Genomic DNA, 15,481 nt, shown 5'->3' on the forward strand with positions numbered 1-15,481 from the left:
AGGTTCCCTACCTGCTCCCCAGTGAGAGGATATATATATATACAAGTCTATATATATATATTTTGATTGTCATAAGAAATACGCGTAGCGACATTCCACAAAACGTCATCACTCCTAGACTCATCCATAAAAATGTCATGAAAGTTTCTGAGGGTTTCACCAATAGCGAATTTGCGCTCAAGCTGTCATCTAGAAATCTGTAAGACAGGGTTCGAAAAATATGTGCGTATGTATTATTTCAGCGGAAATTCCGTACGTGCAACAATGTAAGTGAGTATGTAGTGTACGAGTATGCGTGTGTGCGTTTGCGCTTTTTGAGACGTGTGGGTTCGGAAGGGTGAAGCGCGCGCTCTGCGAGGAGAGATTGAAATAGACTCGCAGAAAGGGACCACGTGCGATTAGAAAGAAAATGTGAGACGACATAATTTGTTTATTGTATTTTGTTTATGGTATTTCTGGAACAAATACACGTTTACCTTGCTTTATTTATCACACAATAAAATAGCACTAGGAACGACTACCAAAAATTAGAAGGAAATCGGATTGAAGTACACTGAGTTATTATTAGCTTTTCGGGCTTAGAGTGTGGATTATGCAGCTACATTATTATCGTGATGTGAAACTAATGTCTTTTTAAATACTTGATTAAAATATTCTTAATTTTATGTATATTTCATATTGTATAAAAGTAAAACAATACATATCACCCATAATTCACTTATTACAACGGGGCTCCAAAAATTTGTGAGGTATCGGGTCTTTTGAAGAGTAGATTCGCCACTGCTTCCTTTTAACAGATCGAAAAGTGAAAATATTTGGGCAATTGAAAAGATCGTGCATGGCTTGTGCCGCTTGCTGGCAACTTGAACAATTGGATCTCAGCGTTTTAAGAGCGAGAGAGTCACATCTGCCTTCTCTCTTGACTTTTCTCAGCTGTTGATGCGCCAAGTTTCCATACACGTAACGCGTGTAATAGTTTGTATAGTGGTGGGAGAAATTTCCTAAGCCGCGTCTCAAATTCGAAATCATAAAATAGCTCTATCTCCCGTTCAATAAACAGCTACGTGTCTGTAGATAATACTGTTCCTATAACGAAAACTATAACAGCAGATATCGACTTGGCAATCTCGAGAAGTCACGTCTAGTCTACCCCTTTAAGACGTTGCAAACTATGAAACAATAGAAATAGGAATAATTGTCTCTAAACTGTATGTATCTAGGGTGAAATAAGTATACGTTGAAATATTCTAAGAGGTGGTGGTGGAAATGTCTTATGACATAGTGTCCGATCTGCCTCCATTTCACAATAATAGCGCCTTAAAATTAACATACCACCATGTTAAACTAACAATCAGAGGATTCTGTAATTTCCCAGTTGCATTGAAGGTCAGAAGTAGTGCAAGAAAGTGTTAATATATTTTGTTGTATTTCTTATGGTTGAACTTCTATAAGGCTTTGTAAATCTGAGATCCATTTCCTACAAACATCTCAAATGTTCGAATTTGTATAAAAGTTAAACCGTAAAAAATACAAGAAGACGAACTCAGATTTTTTTGTACTATTTCTATTCCTCAATACATTTGTAAAATTACAGAATCCTTTGATTAGCACTTTAGCATGTAGGTATAGCAAATGGGACACTATATCATAGAACATTTTGTACACCATTCGAGGTCCCTTACCACTCCTCAGGATATTTCAACAAATACTTGTTACACCCTGTATATAATATTTGATTGATATCATTTTTATTAAATTATGTGCAACTTAGTATTAGAGATTACTTAATCTACAAAGTTAAAAATCAATCTAACTTACTATTCTTTAAAACGTGACCACTTGTTTCTGAAGAAACTGAACACTAACAATTGTCCATTTGGGTTATTGGCAACAGAGCTAATTACCCGTCGAACATCTTGTTTTCTAATTCCTGAGTTTTCTGTAATCGTCCAATCTAGATATCGATTTAAAAGCCATATTTCTCTGGTACAACCGAGTGCGTGTAGAAGCAAATCCTTTTCAGAACCAACGTTTGTTTCTAAATATCTTTGCCAAGCAAACTCCCATTCGCTTTGACCACCAACCCGGATAGCTGTACAATAAACGACTGCTTTCAAATTTGGTGAAATTCTAGAAAAAATAAATTTCGTTACTTTAATTCAGGCTACATTAATATTATTTTATGAAAAGTAAGGAGTTCATTTAAATTTACGGATTATTTTCATTCGGATTCGGTGTGTTACGCCAATTGTAAAATTGTTTCACAGCATTTTGTACACAGTCTTCATGGCCAAAGTTGCATGCCCAAGTTAATACACTCATACGAGTGAAAACTTTCAACTGTGGATCACCAAGATTGTCTTTAAAACCAATTTTCTTGTACAGGTGGTCGATGAGTTTCAGAATATATACCTGAAAAGAACATTTTATTAACAAGATCTTATACAGGGTATTTCTAAACAGCACGGGATAAATTTAAGTGGCGATTCTAGACTTCAAAATAAGACGAAAATCAACAATAACGATTTCACGTTTAAGGCTTCGTTTGTTAGTGATAAACATTTAAAAATCTGGTTACGGAGGTCCCAAGCAGTGGTTGTCTGAACAGCAGTATAGCACTATCGCAATGTACGAGAGAGATCACTCACCCTCGAACAGTAGATCGGAAATTTTACGATACTCAACAAGCCCACAGGATTCAAAATTCAGCCAAAATTAATGAACATCATTGAATAGCGATAATCCATAAGACAACTTAAAACACTCATTATAAAATAGAAAAGGTTAATGTATCTGTCTTCACATACACTTTCTGTTCAGTTCACATATGCACACATCACGATTTTCCCAACCGGCTGTACCGTTGAATAATATTAAAAGGTTATTCGCATACATTCATCTTTATCCGTACCGTCGCTGTCCGGTAGGTAGAAATATCGTTCCCTTGTTTTCGAATGGAACAGTTCACACTTGGTTCATCCAGTACCGTCTAGTGCCGTTTTGAAAAGCTAAATATCGATGACAACAAAATTTTTGTTTTGTTTCGGAAGGCTTTTGAACTCGATCAAGCTGGACCCTTTTTTTATAACTCTGATGGATTCTCGAGTCGAGCGTCTTGAACGACGCACCACAGATGGCCGTCATAAAAAGAAGCAGTGAGCTATCTTCTAATGAACGTGCAGGTATTTATGTATATTTCTCAGTAAACCTTCATGAATGCATCACTAATAGATTGTTGGCATTTTCCTGGTGAAAATGATATCAAACATGAATGTATGAATGATTGGAATGAAAAGAGAAGGTGTTTTAATTTCGTACGATAGCTATGGAACTGATTGCGGTAATCATAGATATTACAGAAATATAGTGAAGTGTTTAATTCAATAAGTGCATGCAGAATTAGAGATGTACGATAGATGCATTTCAGGATATGTTTCCAAGACGCGTATATAGAGCTTCGGCAAAGTTTTTGACTAAACTAAGCTATATTTCGGAATATCTAGTCGACTGTCGGAACAAAGGTCTGCTTCAAAGTTGATTGAGAATGTTCACGTATTCACATGCTGCAGGACATTTTACAGCTACTTTTATAGTTACAATTGAACGTACCTTCAATTGTGAATACTTCATCATTTTTGCTTTTCAATATTAGATATTTTGACGACATTGAAACGTGTTATAATGCAGGTGTAGTTAGGGAAGAGAGGTTCAAGCATGAATTTTCTAATTTCGAAAATGTTTAAAAAATACAAACCCACAAAGTTTGCAGCTCTCATTGATATGTACGCAAAATGCGTTCCTAAATGACTTTTTATCTTCGCAATCATTAAAAATCCGGACTTGGCCCTTTTTTTTGTTTTAATTGTGAAGATTCAATCAACGAACACTGTGTTTTATTATAACAGTTAGAAAACTTGCCAATCCTCACTGATCGAAATTTCGAAATTCCAATTTAGCACTATGACCCATCTGCCGGATTCTGTCATTGCTTGTGTAACGTCCCTAAACCTATGCTACGTTGTCCATGGAAGAGCGGCTTTCCAATGGACGGAAAGGTGGGGGTCCGTGTGGCGTGCGGTTAAGGAGTTAAAATCCAAGGCTTATATCTTTCTTAACAATAATTTATTCAATAATACTTATTCTAATCCTAAGGTTAATACAACAATGATAACTATTCTAATCTGGTTAAATAAAATCATAAGATGATGTTAGGTTATATTATATGTGATTATCTATTTGTGAAGTTATATTGAACGTGATTATAATTATCTATTAATTATCTCGATAACGCAAGAGTTATGCAAATACGATATATATATGTCGTTGAACGAGAGTTAGGTTATGTAACTATTTATACTATTCGCGGTAGAGGATCCTCTGTACAAAGTGAAGTGCATTGTGTGTGTGTGTGTGTGTCTGCAACAGATCTTGTCTCGCACGCCCTGGTCGCTGCCAAAGCTATAGGTGGCTATAACCTCAGAGCGGTCTCAAGGTTTCATGAAACATATAATCTTTGCCTTAATTGCCTAAGCATCCGTAAGCCCTTCGTTGTCTTTCCTACATCAGTCGCTACCTTCGAGAAAAGACTCTTCAGGAGCGGTCTTAGAAATGTGCCCGACTAGGAATGGCTTCTAGCGCTTGTTGGCAGGCGATTTGTCTGCTTCTGGCGAGTACGAATTCTATATATCAAAGGAGCATCAACTACTATCTGTTAGAACGGTCGCTACCCCTAAAGGAGCGGTCTCGATCTATTAGTATATCAACTTCCTCCAAGATGTCGCCCGCACTGCTCTTCTATAGGGTTATCGTTGTATCAGCAGCCCTATTCTGCTCTTGTTCTTCTTGTGTGATCAGTGCGTAGGGGAAACGTATAAAGAAACTCAGTCAAGTAATCAGAGTCACGTTTATTACTTGGTGCGCTTGCCATGGAAGCCGGGCACGCTCTCTCTGCCTGCGTACCGCGCGCATGCGCATCGCCTTTCCCCTACTCCCCATACTTGGGAGTACGGAACGCTGGTCCCCACACACTCCCCCCCGAGTGTCAACGACTTGGGATCACATTGGCAGTGTGGGTAGGTATTTTACGCGTGACAATGTAGGCGCGCTTTATGACGAATAATACATGTGGTCGATGTATCTATATATATCTTTATATAAAAATATTCTATTCTTTGGTCGCTTAGGAACTTTGAATTTCTTACTTTCTAGGCTTATTCTCTAGATTAAGTGCGAAAGTTACAGTTTTCTTACGACTAGGGTAGGTTCTTAGCGCTGGGTGTGCGTCGCTCGGCACGTTCCGTGACGGTGTGTCACTACCGCTGTCCAACGATTCGTCGCATACGACGTATGCGGGTTTTAACAATTCAACGGATACGTTCTTGGCCTCTCCGTTTACCTCGATGGAGTATACGCGCTCGGACGCTCGGGCCAGTACTCTGTGCGGACCGGTGTAGGGTCGCTCCAGCGGTTTCTTAGTCGCTTTACATAACAAAAAGACGTGTGTACAGGTGCTTAAGTCTTTATACACAAACGCGCGCTTTTTGAACTTCTGCGCGACCGGCACTGGGCGAACTCTCCGCATGCATTCGCGAAACTCCTCTAAGAATATTTGAGGATCGGCTGTTACGTCCTCCGGGAGAAAGAATTCTCCGGGAATACGGAGCGCGATTCCGTACACGTTTTCCGCCGGCGATGTGCCCGTGTCGAGACGGACGTGGTTTCGGAGACCGAGTAATACCGTGGACAATACGCGAGTCCAGTTCACGTTCGCGTGGCACATTATTGCGGCCTTGAGCGTTCGATGCCACCTCTCGATCATGCCATTTGAGGCCGGATGGTACGCTGTAGTGCGTATGCGATGGCATCCGGTTAGCCTAAGCAACGCTGCGAATATTCGCGACTCGAATTGGACGCCCTGATCGGTGGTCAGGACCTCGGGCGATCCGAAGCGCGCGATCCACTGGTCGTAAAACGCGCGAGCCACCGTTTCGGCCGATGTCTCCTTCAGAGGAACCGCTTCGGCCCAGCGTGTGAAGCGATCGATTAAGGTTAGGCAGTAGCGGTAACCACCGTCGTCCGGCAATGGGCCAACGAGGTCCATATGCACGTGCTTGAAACGCCCGTCCGGGGCCACGATTTGCCCCGGCAACATTCGCACATGACGCGATATCTTTGATTTTTGGCAGTGCACGCAGTTCTTGCACCATTTTGCCACATCTCTGTGCATGTTAGGCCATACATATCTTTGCCTGACTAGTCTGTCCGTGACCTTGGCGCCCGGATGTGCAAGGTTGTGGAAGGTATCGAAAACTTGTCGACGCAGCGACACGGGTATGTATGGACGGATTGATTCCGCGGACATCTCGCAGTATATGTGGGTGTGTTCCGGTCCCCACATCAGTCGCTTCAACGTGAGAATGGGCTTGTCGGACTCCCGAATCTCTTTGAGCTGTGGGTCGTTTGCTTGTTCCCTAGCGAGTTCGACTAGACTGTACTCGGTAGGAAGACGGATTGACTCGACCCGTGAAAGTGGGTCCGCGACCGTGTTCTCATCTCCGGGTATGTACTCAATTCGCGTAGTGAATTGAGCGATGTACGTGAGCTGACGGGCCTGACGTGGTGACGCCTTGTCGGAGCGCTGTGAGAAAGCGTACGTCAATGGTTTGTGGTCCGTCGCGATCGCGAAATCACGGCCTTCGAGGAAATGTCTGAAGAACTTGATTGCTTCGTACATCGCGGTGAGTTCGCGGTCGTATGCGCTGTAACGGCACTGCGCGGGACTGAACTTACGCGAGAAAAAGCTAAGGGGTTTCCATTCCCCGTCGATCCTTTGCTCGAGGGTTGCACCCATTGCGAAGTCGGACGCGTCGGTCACTACTCTCGTCGCCGCCGCGTCGGAAGGGTGTGCCAAGGTCGTCGCGTCGGCGAGATCGGTTTTTACTTTGTCGAACGCGGCCTCAGACTCCGGCGTCCACACGATTTCCGTCCTGTCACTTTTGCGCGAATTCGTTAGATACGCGTTCAATGGTGCCTGTACCACCGCGGCGTGGGGTTGGCTACGTCTGTAAAAGTTGGCCATGCCCAGGAATCTCCGGAGTTCCGCGACTGTGCGCGGCCTTGGGAATTTTGTGATCGCCTCGACCTTTGCGGGGGTCGGTTTTAACCCGTCGCGGTTCACTATGTAGCCGAGAAATTCTAATTCGGGCACGCCGAATTTGCACTTTTCCGTGTTTATCCTTAAATGGAAATTCTTCAAGCGTTCAAGAACGGTTCGAATGTGTTTCTCATGCTCCTCCGCCGACGACGAAGCTATGAGGATGTCATCAATGTACACGAACGCGAAATCCAGGTCTCCGAGAGCCCGGTAAATATAACGCTGGAGTGTCTGGCCCGCGTTCCGCAATCCGAACGGCATCGCCAGGTACTCGAAAAGTCCGAATGGGGTGATCACCGCCGTCTTCGGGGCGTCCTCGGGAGCGACCGGGATCTGATGATACGCGCTGTGTAGGTCAAGGGACGAAAAGATAGTTTTCCCGAATAAATTCGCCGAAAAGTCGTGTACGTGCGGCACGGGGTACTTGTCGGGAACCGTGACGGCATTCAGTCGGCGGTAGTCGCCGCACACCCGCCACTGGCCGTTCTTTTTCTTCGTCATGTGAATGGGGCTTGCCCAAGGACTGGATGACGGTTTGCATATGCCTGCCGCGGTCGAGCGTTCAAACTCAAGTTTCGCGGCGCGCAACTTGTCCGGGGGCAAACGTCGTGGTCGCTCTGCGATCGGTGGACCGCGAGTTAATATGTGGTGCGAGACACCGCGTGCCTCCAATGGCGTCTGCTGAGCTAAACCGGTTGCCTCCGGGAAATCCGCGAGGATTCGCGCGTACCGACTCGACGGGTTCGCGGTGTGGATCGAGGTCAACGCCGTCGGTCTCAAGACGCCGAGTGTACATACGCTCGTCAGGGAGTCCGTGAGACGACGCTTTCCCAGGTCCACCACGAGGCCGTAATGCCTGAGCAAATCTGCGCCGATGATTGGGTACGGCACGTCGGCGATACAGAAATTCCACGCCAATGGGCGCCTAAGCGCTAAATCCAAAACGCGGTGCGCCTCGCCGAACGTGTTAATTACCGTGTTGTTCGCGGCATATAATTTAAACGCGTTCGGTTCGCGGGCAATTTTGTTGGGAACGGGGAGTAACGAAATTTCCGCGCCGGTGTCGACCAGGAAGAGTTGTCCGGATCGCCGGTCGCGCACGTGGAGACGGTTTCGCGATATCCACTCCCCCGCATCAGTCTCCGCGATGTAGGGGTTTTTCAGTTTCCCGCGACCGTTTTTTCCTTCCAGCCACAGTTTCCCTTGCACATCCGCGCGTCGGATCCGAATTTCCTGTGTGCCCAGCACAGTTCTCGATTTTCAGAGCTACTTCGCTTGTCGTCGCGTCTCGACTGGCTTCGCGCCCGCGCACGCTCGCGGTATTTACCGTCTTTCGAAAGACGTTCTACCTGGGTTGTTAATTTCGCGAGCTCAGCCGTGAGCTTGTCTACCTTGGCCTCCAGCGTGGGTGGGGTCGCCGCGCCGGACACGGGTGCCGCGTAATTAGGCCCTACATTCGTTGCCTCGACGATTTGGTCGGCCAATGACGCGATTTCCGATAATTCGGTGATTTTCGAAGCCGCGAGGATTGCTCGGCACTGCGACGGTAACTGATCCAGAAATATCGATCTTATGACTGATTCGCTGCATCGCTCGTCATCCAGGTTCCGCAGACGCATCAAGATCTGAGTTGGCTTCCCGTCTGTCAGAACTTGACCCTTCAGCAGTTTCCTGAGTCGGCTTTCCGATGACGCGGAATACGTTGCCAAGATTCGCTCTTTTATTTGCGAGTACGGATTTGTGAGGTTCGGTGATGTTACAAGGTCGCGAAAACTCGCTATGATTTCAGAGTCTAACGCGGCAATTATCGTGTCGGCCCGAGTGCGCTCGTCCGCAATGCGCGAGGTTCGGAACGATGCCTCTACCTGGTAAAACCAGAGCGCCGGGTCCTCACGAAAGAATCCGGGAATTTTTGGAACGCGATACGAATCTATGTGCCCTGAGTTTAACGCAGTGATTTGTGCTTGGGCCGCACTCAATGCAGCCTCCGTCCTGGCAGCACGCTGCTCCAGGGTTTCCTGGGGGTTTTCGCCGGGGTTCATTATTTGCGCGTTCTACCACGTCGTCGCAGTCGTCGCGTCGTACAGTAACGCGGTTTAACGCACGCTCGCTTGTTACCGGTGGCGCTCGTGTGCCCGCTTGGCGCGTTTCCCGTCCACGAGGCACGGTTGCCTACACAAAATGGCCGCCGTGTAATGCGACGCGTCTTGCGCAATCGGAAACGAATTTCCTTGTACCTCGGTCCTTCCAGAATGACTCCTGACGGTGTCTGGGCCACGACGACGGATGCGCTGAGGTAGAAGGTGGTCCTTCGCCGCCGTCGGTAGTCCACGTTGTTCCTCGTTGTCTCCGATGGTCTGGACAGTTCTTTGGCTGTCCCACGCCACTCCGCCACTCGTGGTTGTGCGAGAGACTCGGCAACTCGCAGGGACGATGCTTCTCACCGTGCACGATGTTTCTCACCGCGGACGCCGGTCCGTTGTTGAAAGGGACGTCTCAGCTCGTCGGTGCCCAGTTTGCAGGCTGCGGCAAAGCCCGGTCGAGCCACGCTGGTAGCCCGTTTTCTTTTTTCGCACGTGATCACGTCGGGGTCACCAGTATAGGGTTATCGTTGTATCAGCAGCCCTATTCTGCTCTTGTTCTTCTTGTGTGATCAGTGCGTAGGGGAAACGTATAAAGAAACTCAGTCAAGTAATCAGAGTCACGTTTATTACTTGGTGCGCTTGCCATGGAAGCCGGGCACGCTCTCTCTGCCTGCGTACCGCGCGCATGCGCATCGCCTTTCCCCTACTCCCCATACTTGGGAGTACGGAACGCTGGTCCCCACACTTCACAGGAATCGTCGTAGTGTACCTATCATAAGGTTACTTCAGACTGAACCTGTAAAGGAGCATCAAATACTCTTGATCGCTGGAAAACGGTCGCTGCCTCTAGAGGAGCGGTCTCGATCTCACTGGACGAGTATATCAGCTGCCTTCAAAATCTTCGTCTGTTCGGAACCTGATGCCAGAGCGAAGTGTGTCTCCTGCTGCTTTCGCAGCTCTTTATATACCCGCTAGTCGGAGTTAGCGCATGCGTAATGTCTTACTTTCTAATGGCGGTCTTATTCTAATCATAATGAAATCGGACGATATACGCTGTTTTTATGTTAATATATAATTGAAACTTATAATATATGGTACAAAAATAAGGTACAAAAATATTAGTTGGTGTTAGGATAATATAATATGTAGTAATATAGTAATAAAGTATTAGAAAGATACAAATATAAAGAGAGATGGTGATAGATAGAGAGAGATAACAATAGATAGAGTGAGAGGGTAATAGATGGAGTGAGAGAGTAATAGATGGAGTGAGAGGGAAGACCGTGGGTCGTTACACTTGGCACAGTGCAAATGCGCTTGTGTAACCCCTAGGTAGAAATCGCTAAAGGGGCGGTCAGTTCGTAAGTACTCAACTCAGGGGTGTCCACCTCGCATAATGAATGCTTTGTCCTCTTTATGAATAGCTTTTTAAAAATAAGGATATTTTAAAATTAGCACTATAAAAATTTGTTGAAGTTAACGGTGCGTCAAAATTTACGGGTATAGCGCATTATATAGTGAGCAGTGATGTATTCAGATTATAAAATGCCGAAAGTACCCACTTCTTTTTTTTCTTTTCTCCATTTCCTCCTCTTCTTCTAATAACACCGATATTATCAGTAATTGCTCATCTATGAAATCACTCATTTCGAGTTTTTGTTTGATGCACAATCTGACAGCCTAATAGTCTGTAGAATTCCTACATTATGATTCAACTGATTAAGTTGGATACGGACAGTGCCGGATGAAAACTGGACAGTGCCGGATGAAAACTGGACAGTACCGGACGGTATCGCACGAAAAATGGACAAACAGTGCCGAGTGGACAGCGCCGGATAGATAAGTCTGAACGGTTCTCAAACCTGCTTACTCGTTACAACCCAGAGGGCAAATTAAAATATTCTCTACGAGATTTTAGAGTTGAAATTATTAATGTGTTCACCCTTCGACTAATATCCTTATCCAAAACTACACATAAAGAAATTGTACATATCGCTCAAAGTCCTGGCTCTGAATATCGAGAAAAACTGCACACACAAAAGGAATTATCGCGATAGAAAAACTAAACATGTGGGAAAACTCGACTAGCATTAGAAATGTCCGGTGTAAAGGTCCATCGAAAAAGTAACTGCAGGTACTTCAAAAACAAGTCTAGAACTCTCCACAACACGTGGGGTTATTAGATACCTGGGGCTTCTTTCAAAGTAGATTCTCCGGTGAATCGAATCAGTAAGTGAAAAAAGTTCTTTAGTGTTTGACACTCAAATCCTTTGCTTTAGTGATTTGTGTAAACAAAATTAAACTAATTGTATGAGTTAAATCCCGCTCGGCGTTTACGCCTATTCCACTAAACGCCAGCAGTATTTGCTTTCCTGACCAAGTGTTACCAAAAATTGATAGAGGTAGAGGTATTTTCTTGATGTTTAAATAAATGGAACTCCAAAACAATCAACACATGAATATACACTCAGCAAAAGAATTAAGGGATCACCTCTGCGAAGCCGAAAAATGGGGCCAAGTTCAAATAGACATAACTTTGGCAAAAATGGTCGAATTGACAATATCAAAAAGTCGTTTGAAAGCGTGAAATCTCTACTTCTGCGTACTATTTTCAGATTTTAGTTTTGTTGTTTTGTGGCAAAGTTGTAGCGCTATAAAGTGCAGTTTAACCTTTTTTTAAAATTTAGACCAACTTTCTAATACTCCATGGGGTGCAACAAATTTTTTAGGTACATTGCATTTATGTCCTTTATGGTTAAATTTACCGTTTTGCATAAAATGAGGCTACTGCGTTAATTTGCCGCGCCATTCAGGCGAGTTCTCTTGTTCTCATATCCCCCACCTACCGACGTCAAACACGTACATACTCACAGCACGTATATACTCACAGCACGTACATACTCGCACACACGCGCGACTACACGTGATGACGCTAATGCCGGCGGTAGTGGGTTTGAGGTAGTCAGACAACCGCTGAAACCAAAGCGGAACTTTAAACATAAAGGACATAAGGAAAAAATGGTCACAGCAAATTCATTCAGGGCTCAATCAAATTGGCAGACTTTCTGCTTTAAAATGAGCTTAAAATCACGATGCTGCGATCAGAAATGTTAATTAAATTGCTAAAGTAAACAATGCATCTTCAAGAGGAAAGTTCAAACTTTCTATTGGTTTTTTATCTACATTCTACGATGATTCTATCGCCTTTGAGCAGCAATTAAAGTCAAAGAGACGGTTTCTGCTTTAAAGTTGAATAACTTTATTTAAAAAAATCGTACAACATTCAGCAAACACTTATTTTACACGGGAAAGAAGTTGTTTTCGACTGGTATAAATGCAATGTACCTAAAAAATTTGTTGCGCCCCATGGAGTATTAGAAAGTTGGTCTAAATTTTAAAAAAAGTTTAAACTGCACTTTATAGCGCTACAACTTTGCCACAAAACTAAAATCTGAAAACAGTACGCAAAAGTAGAGATTCCACGCTTTCAAACGACTTTTTGATATTTTCAATTCGACCATTTTTGCCAAAGTTATGTCTATTTGAACTTGGTCCCATTTTTCGGCTTCGCAGAGGTGATCCCTTAATTATTTTGTTAAGTGAATTTTAGAAAGTAAAATATTGTTGCGGCGGCGGCCTGCCGGCGGTCGACCCATCGTCGCTCGAGGAACACTACGAGGCATTTATACTCTATTTACAGTTTAACAGTTTTATTCACTACACTTATGCATACTACGTTCTAGTTACAATTCTCATTATTTTCACGCTCGGTTTCTGCCGTACATCTGATCGTTGTGACAGCTGTTAACGAATTCTCTCTCGATCGATTTTTTTGACGTCTCTTCTACCGTCTTTTTCTTATTCTTGGTGCGAGCGCAGGAGGAACTGTTCACGTGCTTGGTGCTCGCAACAATATCATATCCTATTTCATGACGACATGATACTCATATTTTTAAATAACTAGCTGCGAATATGTACTTTCTGTTTGCATTCTAAGCCAGGACTTCTAATAGTGTGTGCAGTTTTTTAGTGTGTGGATTTGAGTCAGAAGATTAATCGAAGGGTGGACATATTAATCCTACTCCGAAAATTTCTACTCCGAAATTTTATAGAGCATGTATTGATTTACCCTCTGGATTGTAAAGAGTAGGCAGGTTTAGTGTTAGTCAACGATACCCTCCTTTGGTATTTCAATATTTGTGGCTGAGAGGATCGTGATGTGTGAATGCGTGAAGTGAACAGACCGTTTACTTCTGTTCTGTTCTGACCGTTTACCTTTTATATCTCATAATGAGTGGTTTGAGTTGGCTTGTGGATTGCAGCGAATAGACAAGGTTATTATTATTCAATGATATTCATCAATTGTGGTTTGGAGTGGTTTGAGTTGACTTGTGGATTGCAGCGAATAAACAAAGTGAGTTATTCAATGATATTCATCAATTTTAACTGAATTTTGGATCCTGTAGCCTTGTTAAGTGTCGTAAAATTTCCTATCAGCTGTTCGCTGGTGAGTCATCTCTCCCCTCCTTTACGTCAGTGGGATACTGCTGTTCGTGCAATCACTGTTTAAGGCCCCAGCACGGTCTTATAGAAATAAGACTTAATGTTCTCCATCAGATTTTTAAATGGTTTTATCTAATAAACAAAGCTTCAAACACGAAATCATTATTCTTGACTTTCGTCCTATATTGGTGCCTAGAATCGGGTTTCCCTGAACTCACCGATAGTTATTTCATCGACAATCGTTTCACTGACATGACTTTATCGACACCTCACTTCGCTGACAATATTAACTCATGGACATTTTGAGATCACCAGCATTGTTTGTGTTTGTTTCGTATAGCCTGAAGCAGACATCCCGAGCGAGGCTTACGCCTATGTCGGCCGGTGTTCGGGGCGTTAAACCACTACCAGGGGGAGCAGACCCGGAAAAACTCCCTCGTCACCTTCCTACAGGATCATCCGAAGGGAAGCTAAGGTCACCAACAGTCATTTCCCCGACAGTTATTTCACCAATAGTCATTTCATCGAAAATCATTTCACCGACAAATGTTTTCATTACTACGGAATATCGCTGACACTGCTTACATGCAAATCGCTAATTTCTATTTAGTACAGTATTCGTCTTATCATTGTGCAGTATAGATGCGCTGTCTGCCTAAGTATTAAACAATATGAATTCTGGATCGAGTATAATGCTGCGAAATAAGAAGTACAAATTCTATCTTCTATTCACGGAAAATCAACAATCTGTATTAGTTGTTTTGTATATAATAAATTCAGAAACAAGGACAATTTACTGGTCGTGCGAAAAAAAAGGAAAGAAAGAAGACAGCTGTAACTGTAAGGGAACAGCAAATACAAAGCTTATTGTTGAACCATCAATAAAAAAAAGAAAGATAGAATGAAAGAAGGAAAAATAGAAAGAATTATAGAAAATCGAGGAACATATACAAGCATAAATTTTGTGAGAGCAATAGCTCATAATGTACGTATACAGGGTGTAACAAAAATGTCGCAGTTCCTTAAAAGGGGTGATTCAGGGGGTGATTTGAAACAACTTTTTCCTTAGCGAAAATGTAAGATGAGGCTTCGTTAACGAGTTATTAATGAAAAACACCGGCCAATGAGAGCACGAGTTTGCCGTCCGAGCGACTGCGGTAGCGTTCGGTACGCGCTGGGCGCTACGGTTGTACTCCGAACAAGAAAGTCAGCATACGTCGAAGGAAATAGCATTACAGTAATGTTGCGGACGAGAGCCGTTTCGTCTACACGGACGAGAGCTGTGGTTTATCCCCACTACCTCGTTTGATACGTGCCGCCGAGAAACCAATTCTTGGAACCATCGCGTTCGAGCTCAACGCCCGAGAACAAGGACGTCATAAAAAACAACGATAGCATTAGAGATCTAAATAGGAAAAATTGAAGTTTCTTATTCGCAAACAGATTTTCACGCAAGTAACACCAATCGATTCCTTGTGCTCTCCCGATTAAAATGATGTCAAACACGACATGATTCCGATTATTTTTAACAAAGATACATAAAACTTGGTTTGTAGAACGAAAGGTCATGCTCATCGCGTTATGTAAACAGACCTGGGCGCGGCTCTCGTCCGTGAGTGGTAGTCGATGTTAAGCACGACCAATCCCGAGCGCTGCTCTCGTCCGTGAATGGTAGTCGATTCTAAGGCACGACTAGACCCGAACGCGACTCTCGTCCGTGAGTGGTAGTCGATTCGACGAG

The 15,481-nt window shown here is 43.8% G+C and overlaps 1 protein-coding gene across 4 annotated transcripts in view; it reads right to left on the reverse strand.

Annotated features, from left to right (window-relative positions):
• The window catches only part of Superdeath (Suppressor of ER stress-induced death), a 182,475-nt gene that overhangs the window by 16,241 nt on the left and 150,753 nt on the right, over positions 1 to 15,481 (reverse strand). For 3 of the 4 annotated variants that reach the window (XM_076391398.1, XM_076391407.1, XM_076391416.1), the window contains exons 12-13: positions 2,213 to 2,412; positions 1,819 to 2,130 (exon numbers count right to left, since the gene is read on the reverse strand). In XM_076391398.1, the coding sequence (XP_076247513.1) occupies positions 1,819 to 2,130; positions 2,213 to 2,412 (512 nt within the window). Of the gene's footprint in view, positions 1 to 1,063; positions 1,170 to 1,818; positions 2,131 to 2,212; positions 2,413 to 15,481 lie in introns of those variants that run through there. The other variant, XM_076391425.1, reaches the window with a different exon arrangement.

Source organism: Calliopsis andreniformis, chromosome 2 (assembly GCF_051401765.1).
Source record: "Calliopsis andreniformis isolate RMS-2024a chromosome 2, iyCalAndr_principal, whole genome shotgun sequence".
NCBI lineage: Eukaryota > Metazoa > Arthropoda > Insecta > Hymenoptera > Andrenidae > Calliopsis > Calliopsis andreniformis.